The sequence below is a fragment of the Cajanus cajan genome, chromosome 1 (genome assembly GCF_000230855.2).
Source record: "Cajanus cajan strain Asha chromosome 1, NIPB_CcT2T_4, whole genome shotgun sequence".
Lineage (NCBI taxonomy): Eukaryota > Viridiplantae > Streptophyta > Magnoliopsida > Fabales > Fabaceae > Cajanus > Cajanus cajan.
Genome location: NC_138517.1, coordinates 10,795,744 through 10,806,204, shown reverse-complemented (window position 1 = coordinate 10,806,204; position 10,461 = coordinate 10,795,744). Strand labels below are relative to the sequence as shown.

Here is a 10,461-nt window from a genome sequence, read left to right as displayed (position 1 = left end):
ACTATTGCCACTCTCTTCACAACTCATGAATGTCCCCTTCACACATAACTAAGGATTCTTCCTCCTTCTTGCATTCCCTTCACCTTCCACCCACCTACCTCATCCCACACACCACTGCTTTCATCATCAATCCAATATTAATTCCACACACAACACCCTCTCAATTGTTTTCGTCTTATTCTCTTATTAGAATCAAAAATAAATTATACACATAAATCTTTCATGTCAATTATGATGAATTCGAATAAAATTACCAACCACAAAATTCTCTCTCTCCATACTAAAATTAAAGGTTAAACTAATTATTTATTATGTAAATCATGTTAAAGCTCCAAATTTTATCCCAACTTCATCAAGTTTTGTAACAAATATGTTAGTGTAACTTCCATTAGATTAATTTGCACAATGAAAGTTAAACTCTCAATTTAAAATGATGCCAAAGAACCATGGGTAATTCCGCCGACACTTGTGACAACAATTTACAAAGGGGAATGATTCTCCTAAAACCAAAAGTTCGAATCCGGGAATATACACCAACTCCAAGAGGTTATTTCAAATTAAACTAATGCTATGCAAACCCGACCCGAGTAAAAAAACACGGATCAGCCCACTTAACATGATTTTGGATCTTTACAAACAAACGGGTGGGTCAAGAGCTGAGCTGCCGTCCACCTCTCGCCGGATTCTTTCCTGAGACAACATTCGACGAAGTTACGAAACTCCGTCGAGACAGTCTCAGGAAGAGTCGGCGGGTCGCTGAAGCAAATGGAGCACATGAGAGTGGCCCAATCGGGTCTCTGACCCGCCTGAAGGAAAGGGAAGTGACCCACGTAGAGTTCAAATAGGGTCAAACCCAAACTCCAAATATCCGCAGCAAAACCGTTATAGTTCCCGCCATACGCTTCCGGGTCGAACCGTTCGGGGCTCATGTAGGCGCACGTGCCAACATAAGAGTTGCACGCTTCAAGCGTGCGGCACATGAGTTTGCTAACTCCAAAGTCTGCAATTTTGACACTGCCGTCAGAAGATACGAGGATGTTTGCGGGCTTGATGTCGCGGTGGGCGATGTTGAGCGCGTGGAGATACGCGAGACCCTCGAGCACCTCACGTGCCACGGCGGCAAGTCTCTCTTCGGAGAACGTGCCGCCGTGAGTGAGTGCAGACTCGAGGGTTCCGCCGTCCACGTACTCCATGAGAATTGCCACGTCACCTGAGGGCTTCTCGAAGGAGCCGTGGAAGCGGACCACGTGGGGGCAGTCGGTGGCGCGGCGGAGGATGGAGGTCTCCGAGAGGGCGCGGCGGCGCGTGGTGGCGTCGGCGTCGCTGTGGATGATTTTCAGCGCGTAGGTGGCGGAGGTGGTCCGGTGGCGGACCTTGTAGACGGTGCCACCGTTGCCGTGGCCGAGGACGGCGAGTTTTTCAAGGTCGCCGGCGGCGATGGAATCGCCGGCGGTGGCGGGGGGCTTGGCGGCGGTGGGGGCGAGGGGGAGGGGGAAGCGGGGGCGGCGGTCGGAGGGCTCCGGGAGGGGGAGGCGGAGGTTGGGGTGGCGGCGGTGGCGGACGAGGGCCATGGCGGAGGCTGAGGGCGGAGAGAGTGAAAGGAAAAAAGTAAAGTGGGAAGCGATGGATTTGAGTGTTATATATTATTAGTGAGTGGGTTTAGAGAGTGATGGCTTTTGAAGGAAAGAGGGTGGATATGAGAGTGGGACCCACTTTGTAATGGATATGAATATGTATATATATACTTGTGTGGTTTTGCTTACTTTTCTATTTTTGCATGTGATTAAATGTAGCCCACCTTTTACAGTTTTAAGTTTTCAATTTTCAACTTTCCACTTCTTTCTTCAATTTAAAATAATTGTAATAAGAAGAGGTAATATTTTGTACATGAAAGTTTGAATGTTTATTATGACAAGTGTTTGTATTTAGTATTTGTTCATGTTTTATTCATGGTTTTTTTTGGAGGGAGTGGTTATAATAGATTAAGAAAACTGAATTGAAATTTTGAATTAAATGCTCCGGGATTGGAGGTTTTTTTTTTTTTTTTTTTTTTTGCTTTTTAAAGAATTATAGTTTTTGACTTTTTGACTTTTTGTAGTCATGAGGTTTGGATTTAATGATAATAGTTAGGAGGGAAGAAATTCATATTATGCCTGTTTCGATTTTAACCAAATTACCAAATAAATTTCCCTCCTCGAGCAAGTTGTCATGTTTATTATACTTTCATTATCTTATGAAAAAAAAAAAAAAAAGTTAATGTTTGTCGGTTACAGTTTATTATTTTTGAAAAAATATTATTTTTCTTAATAATTTATCACATATATCATTACAAATTAAAATCAATTTCTTAATAACTTAATCAATCTTTTTTGAAAAAAAGTTAAAAATTGGGATAAATACGTATGGTATAGGATTAAGGACAAAAGTAAGAAATAATATAATAGATATTTTCAGTGTTATCTTGTAATAAAAATTTAAATTTTATCTCAATAATATACATTAATATTTTATAAAATATTTTCACATATCATATATATATATATATATATATATATATATAGTTATCGATACAAAAGTTTAAATTTTTATTAACATGACTAAATTTAATAATTTAAAATTTATAATCTTAAATTTTTAGTTAGAACGAACAAAAAATTAAGGATGATTAAAATAAAAAAATTAACTACAATTTTTTTTTTATGAAATCCAATGTTTTAACTAAAGAACTCATAGTTATAATATTCAAGTATGATAAAATGTTTGTTATTGATTGAAAAGTATCAAAATTTATATTATGATCTATATTAAATTATTAGAAGAAAGAATAATTAAATAAAAAAGAAAATAAATATAAAATTTTTTTAGAAAAAATAAATGTAAATATAATAATTAACTATTAATTGATTTTGAAACTATTACAAAATTAATAATTGAATACAGTGAAATGAATAAATTAAATGTTTAACTTTAATCCTTATATATTACTACAAACTTTGAGTATATTGTTACATTTCTTTCTTATTTATCACATGGTATGCTATCGTCTATAACATACATGTTCTACGGTATGCTATTAATTATTCTTCAGCTGAAAATATGATGATTGATGCGGTAATACTCATAATATGAGTAGTATGCACGTGGCTAGCTAATTAAACGGGAGTAGAATTGATTGAGATAAAAAAAAATTGAAAAATAATAAAATTATGTGTTTTTTAATTTTTAAAATTGATCAATTAATATGTTAATTAATTTATATATATATATATATATATATATATATATATATATATATATACTTAAACATGTGGATAGTTAGATTTCATTATTACTTAAAAATGTTATCTTTAATAAGACATTTTATTAAAGGAGTATTATATTTTAAATTTTGGTTGAATGTGTTTTTTTTTTTTTATCTATTAGAATTCAACTTAATATCAAGAGGATTTACCATAACTTATGTATTATTTAATCAAATGAAATACACAATCTTAATTTATAATATACGATAATATGAAAAGAAAAAAAACTATTATGTCATTTGATTATATAAATTTAATCATTATGTACTGATAATCTAAATTTGTTTTCAATTCTTAACTGTCACAAATCATAATATATATTTTTAAGTAATTTTATAAATTTTAATAAACAATAAACTTATATATATATATATATATATATATATATAAAAGACACTAAATGAATAAGTATGTGTTTGATTTACCATTGGAAACCTACAAAATCACGTTTGACAGAAAAGATAAAAAAATGTTACTTCTCAGTTTGGTGCTTTGAAATGTGTCTTTATTCCGTTTAACTCAAAGTGATTTATCAGAATTTCAGATGAAAATTACTTATTGATTAATTAAATAAAATACAACCAATATTTTTTTATTCGTCACAACAAATATAATTTGATTATAAAATTATATTATGTTATATATATTATAATAATTTTGATATATAAATTTAGCAGCTATACTCGTAATGTAAAATTATTATACACCGATAACTTTAAATTGGTGAAAATATCCAAATTATTTATTATTAAAAAACATGTTCCTGGCAACTACCATTTTAAAACGTGGGAATCTTTTCTATCTTTTTTATTTTATTTTATATTTTATTATTATTATTATTATTATTATTATTATGGAGAGGGTTAAATAGGACAATATATTGTTCGGATGAGAGCTAAAAGCCAAAAATAATAAAGTGAATTAGCCAGAGACGGCCGTTATAAAACATAACCTTTCTCTAAAAGTTATACTAACGATAATAAATTATTATTTCGATAATATTTTTTTTTAATAAAGATAATACTTAATAGTGTGGTGTGGGTGCATCAATAATATTAATTTGTGTAGGACCAAGATTGCGACTTCTAAGAAAAAAAAACTTCAAAAACATATTATTATGAACTTATATATATATATTTTTTTATGTAATTTATCTTTTCTTTAATCCTATAATTTTTTTTTATTGTTATTTCATTTCTAACAATTTATATCGTTTCAAAAATAGTTCATGTCATTATCTTTTGTTAAAAAAATTCTATGTAAAATAAAATATATATTATATTCGTTATATTTTATCTCACCATTATATGTAGGTAAATTAATTTTAAATTTTTTTAGACCAAATTTCAAAACACCACTTCACTGTTGCTACATCATCATACTTGTAACACCCACTAGTGGAAAATTAAGATATTACATCACCCATTTTACGTCAGAAATACAAACACCCGACGTAATAAAAACGCGGTGGCATGTTTCGTAATTTTTATGACTTTTTTACGTCGGACCTTTAAGGGACCGACGTAAATTTTAACATCTATGTCGGCTATGCATTGTGTTCGACGTAGATGTTAAAATTTACGTCGGACCTTAAAGGGACCGACGTAAATAACCCACTCCCTGCTTAAAAGAAGGTGTGTGCGCATGGCTAGATTTCAAAAATTTCTTTCTCCCGCACGTTGTGCACCTTCTTCTGCACCTCATCCCTCCGAAGCCTGCTCAAGTTTCTTCTTCTATTTTTCTTCTTCGGAGGTTTCTTCTTCGTGTTGGTTTCTTCTTCGCGTTGGTTCCATACGTCCATCTGTTTTTCTATGAGGTAAGTTGCTTCTGTTTAGCTAAGGGATTGGTGGAACTTATTTTTAGAGTGATTATTTGAGGTTATGTTTATGACCAGTTTCAAGATTTTTTTGTAATCAACAGAATCAAGCTCAGATAAAAAAGGAGAAGATGAAGAGTGATTGTCAGCAAGTAACAGAGACATCCACGGATCCAACTGGGTTAGGCCGAGAATTTGTGTCGAAACTTGGGCTCTAAGAAGAAGATATAGGAGATGAAAGGAGTTTTGCGCTAGAACAGTTAAAAGATGAAGTCCAGATTTGGAGAACCTGCTCCTGGGTTTATCAAGCAGAACGGACCGTTCTGCTTGGAGAACGACCTGTTCTGATTGGAGAACGGGTCGTTCTACTAGCAGAACAGGCCGTTCTCCAAGAAGAACGGGTCGTTCTACAAGTAGAACGGGCCGTTCTGCTTGCACTCGTTTTTTTTTTTTTTTTTTAATTTTTATGACTTTTTTACGTCGGACCGTGGCATGTCTGACGTAAATTTATGTCGGTTTTCGTGCCCCGACGTAAATTTACGTCTCCTGCTTCTACGTCGGAAGCTTTTATGACGTAAAAACCCCTAAAATAGCCGACGTAAAATGTATATTGTGTACTAGTGACCGTAAGTTTTCATTAATTATTGTCTTTTGACAATAATTATATGTTGAGGTGTTTTGAGGTATAATGTTAAGAGACTTTAAGAGTTATGAAACTCCTAAGAATTCTTTGGATGTTTTAATGGGTCATCTTGATAGAGGTCTAGTTTGACCTTAAGGGGAGAAGTAAGGTTTCTTTTAAGAATTGAGTTGCATAAGTTTATCTCTTAAGAAATTTCAAAGAGAGAAACTCTGAGATTCTAATTTCTTATTCTTCTTTTTAGGCTACCCAAGTGCGTGAGGATCATTGTTGGATTAATGATTCAAAGCCTAAGAAGTTGAGAATAAGGTTGTTTTGGTGTGGAGCTTCGGCAATAGCTTGAAAATCTTATTTCTTCTTCTCCCTTGTCAGTTCACTTCAACTCTAAGGTAAGAAAAACTAGAACTTGGATCTTTGATAGATTAATGAGTTGTATGTGCCTTGAATTCATTGAGTGCCTGGATGATTCTAAGGTGGGAATTGTTGTTTGTTGAAATTTGGTGTTTTGCGTTCATAAAGGTGAATTTTGGTGATTAATTATATTTGTTGTTGCATGTTGCTATTTTGGTGTAGAATGAGTGGTGGATGATGTATATGTATGGTATATTGTGTTGCATGCTTGGGATTTCCTGTATTTTAGGTGTTATAAGCCAACTCGAGCAATCTACTAGTGTAGAATTCATTTTTTTGTTGGACATGCCTTCAAGGAACCTGACATGATTTCAATCAGAGGTTCTTTGTCTTGCTCACGTTTGGCACAAGATTGGTGGCGTCATACATAAGGAGAGAGAATTGTCTCAAGTTGAAATTGCGTCGACATGGATTGAATGGCATCAAATGTGAGGTGAGAGAATTATTTTTACTTAGACTGATGTTAGGCGCCAAAAGAGTGGTGTCGAGCATGAGGAGAAAGAGTTGCCTCTCCCGTATTAGAGTAGAGCATGAGACTTTGTCATGCCAAGCGTGAGGGCCTAGGGATTTTTACCTAACCCACATTGAGTGTAGGTTGCATGACATTAGACATAGGTAAGACAGAGAGCTCCCTAACTTAATGGCATTGGGTTTAGGGTGGAGAGTGTTGGCAGGGTTGCCTTATATATAATAACTTGTTGATTATATAATTAGTTTTTGAGCATGGATATGTTAGATAAATCTATTGCATTTTGTATGTTGCTAGGTGTGATTAGGGTCTATGTATATTAACTTGTGATAATATATGTAGATAGTTATATGGTTGAACTATTGAAGTGCAATTATGTTGTACATTGATTAATGTTGTTAGATCTATATCCATTAACTAGAAATAATGCATATATATGATAATCATTGAGGTGTGATGCAAATAATTCTTTAGACATTTAGGCATGATTTTTTGACTTGTTGAGGTATGATGCTAAGAATGCTTTAGACATTTAGGTTGATTTATTAACATGTTGAGGTGTTGGTGTTGAGAATGTTATAGACATTTAGGCATGTTGATTGACTTAGGACTAGAGGAGAGATTATTTTCAAAAGTTAGATACCTCATTGTGTGGATATTGGTGTGGTGTTTCACGAGCCCAATTGTTAAAAACTTAATTTCCTAAGTAAATGTTATCTCTTGGAGTGGATTGTTGAGTCTCTTCTAGATCCTTAGTTGATGTTGAAGTAAGGTATGAAGTTGAAGGCTACAACCCTTAATTGATTATTGGAGAGGTATATGGTATCACAAGGATAGTTAACTGGGATATAACTCATAGAAGACTTAGTTAATGCATGTCAATGTCGTGATAAACTCATATCCAAGCTATATTATACTTAATGATAGTACTGTATTTTCATAATTTAAGTGACAACATCCAAGAAATCAGATTGTAGGCCTTGGTATCCAATTTGGTTGTTAACCTAGTAGGTATAAATAGGTTGGGTTGATTCGATAGGATCAAGCCCACCTTAGCGTAGGAGATCTCCGTAGGTGAATATGTGATGACGCATTAGTTTATGTGTTAAGCATATGATGTGATGGTTATTGATATTGTTCATATGTTGCTTGTTATGGTTGTTGGAATATTAATGAAATTGTTTGTTACCTTTGTAAGGTATTGGATGTCATGTTGAGGTGTTTTGTTGGGTTGATATGTTGTAAACCATGAGGTGCTTTATTGTTGGTTTACATATTGGTGTTAGTGATTAGTATAGTGGTTTTTACTTCTATAGTTGTTGCATGAATATTATTTTGAATTTAGCTTACTCTTACATATTTTTTTTATGGTTGGACTACGATGATATTATTTATATAGAAGCATGGCAAGGTTAAAGGGAGGTAGGTTGTGGTTTGTGAGGTCATGTTGGTGGATGATTCATTGCTAGGGATGGCAATGGGGCGGGTTAGGTACGAGTTTCATGATACTCATCCCCATCCCCATCCCTGCGAGTAAAATCCATCCTCATCCTCGTACCCGTACCCGTCGGTATATAGTTTTCATCCTCATCCCCATCCTCGTCAGGTATTGAGTATACCCCTACCCGTCAAATTTTTTTTTTTTTGTAAAAAAATATATATAATATTTTTCAATTATTTTTCTATTATATTATAATTATAATTATATTGTTTCTCTATCTCATATTATAATAAATAATTACACATAATAATATATTAAAATTCTTTAACATAATTAAATCAGAAGTGGATATTAAATTGGGAATGAAAACGGGGACGGGTACAGGTACAGGGCGAGTAAGTATACAGTCGTATCTATATCCGTACCCGATTTAATATATCAGGTTTTACCTGTACCTGGTCAAACCGAGTATTCCATGTCAAAGTCGGGACGGGTTCAAGTATTACTCACGGTACAAGTATATTTGTCATCCCTACCCATTGCTCATTTTGTTGGGTTACTCTGATGTAACCAATTATATTATATAAACGTTGCTTGACTAGCAACTTAGGATTACTATACACACACAAAACATATATATCATCAACTAGCCGATATATATATATATATAATATTGAAAAAAGAATACAATCAAGGAAACAAACGAATCAAATAAAAATGATAAAATAGAATATTACTGAAAAATTAATATGGATTACTAAAATATTAATTTTGCATTTTTTTAATATTATGAATTCGATTATTATTATGTTATAATTATTTATAACATAATTCTTTAAATATAAATTTGATTATATTCTAAACTAAAAACTTAAAATAAAAAAAAAAGAGAAATATATATATAAATTTAATATAGAAATAAATAAATAAAATAATAAGAAAATAGAGCTCCCATATATATATATATATATATATATAGACTAGTCGATGATGCAACCTTTATGCATGTATGTATATTTTGTTATTTTAACTTCCAATAATTGTTTATGTATTAATCTTAGGTAGTTGAATTATTTTTCGTTGCTAGTTGTTGATTTTGTTAAATGTATTGAACATGATAGGTCATTACAAAACTCTTTACATGCCCACCCTTTTTAGACTATGGAATGTCGCATCTTAGTTGTTGTCAGCGGTAAAGTTGGACCATCGACCTTTCTTCTCTAGTGAAGTGTCTTGTTCATTGCTGTTGAAACGGTCACAGTAGGTGGAGATGATCTTAATGATTTTAGCCAACCAACACAACTCTTCATGACCTTGGAGGAGGTGGCATTGACAGTGCCACCAACAAAGTGGAGGATGCTCCAACGACACATAAGCTCCTGCATGATGTGGGGGTAGTCAAGCGTTAGGTTCAACTCCTCCATGGTGAGGTGGTGGCTTATAACAATCTTGTAGAGTTGATAGTCATTGAAGACGAATTCAACGTCGTTGTCGAGATCGTGAATTGTGAGAAACAATTCATCAAAGGGATTGGAGTTTGGATTGAAAAATTTAGGGTTTGTAATATCAAATTTAAATCAAAGAGGAGAAACACAATCACAAGGGTAAAGTTTGGATGCAATAAAGTGTATTTTAAAATTTTTGTTTAAAATAATTTTAAAATCAATTTATATACGTGACGATGATAAGTAGTAGAATATAAAAAATATAATATAATATATATAACCACTATCTAAAAATACTGAGAGATACAAATATAAAAAAAAATTAATATTATATTAAAAAACTAATATAATACTTTTTTTAAAATTAATTTTTAATTCAAATACGTACAACACCTTGTGAGACAAAAAAAAATATCATATACTGTTATGTTAGATAAATTTTAGGAGATTAGTTCTGGTGTATTAATAAGAGTACTCTTTGGTGGAAAAAAGAAAAAAGAAAAAAGAACCGTCTGTAGGCGGCACAGTAAGAAATATGAAGATAACGATCCATCCTAATTTATTGAAGTGTTTGGTTAGGAGTGAAGATTCCAATTAATGATTTTTGTTTGCATAATCAATATCTCTGAATGGATACACACTGCTCCCAAAATCAACTTGCACTACTTTTTAAAGGATACTGCTTTCATTGATGGCTACTATCAGCTAGACTCCAAAAATCCTGCATCAACTTTTAGTATAAATTTCTCCATTAGTAAACTATAGATAAAAAAATATATATGAAAAATTAAGCTTTTATAATTTAATATTTAAAATTAATTTATAAATTTATACATAGATTAATTTTTAAAAAATTTACCAAATTAACTTATAAAAAAACTTATTTATTATTTACAAATAATAAGTTAATTTCAACTAACAGAAGGATTTATTTTAT

General features: G+C 32.4%; 1 protein-coding gene across 1 annotated transcript; it reads right to left on the bottom strand.

Annotated features, from left to right (window-relative positions):
• Nucleotides 1–397: 397 nt before the first annotated feature.
• On the bottom strand, nucleotides 398–1,642 carry LOC109787749 (mitogen-activated protein kinase kinase 9). The gene has a single exon (XM_020346309.3). The coding sequence runs from the start codon at nucleotides 1,569–1,571 to the stop codon at nucleotides 612–614; it is 960 nt and encodes a 319-aa protein (XP_020201898.2). The 5' UTR covers nucleotides 1,572–1,642; the 3' UTR covers nucleotides 398–611.
• Between the last annotated feature and the right edge of the window lie 8,819 nt (nucleotides 1,643–10,461).

What these genes read in the sequence shown, in the direction of transcription:
- LOC109787749 (XM_020346309.3), bottom strand. Translation starts at nt 1,571, where the DNA reads ATGGCCCTCGTCCGCCACCGCCGCCACCCCAACCTCCGCCTCCCCCTC.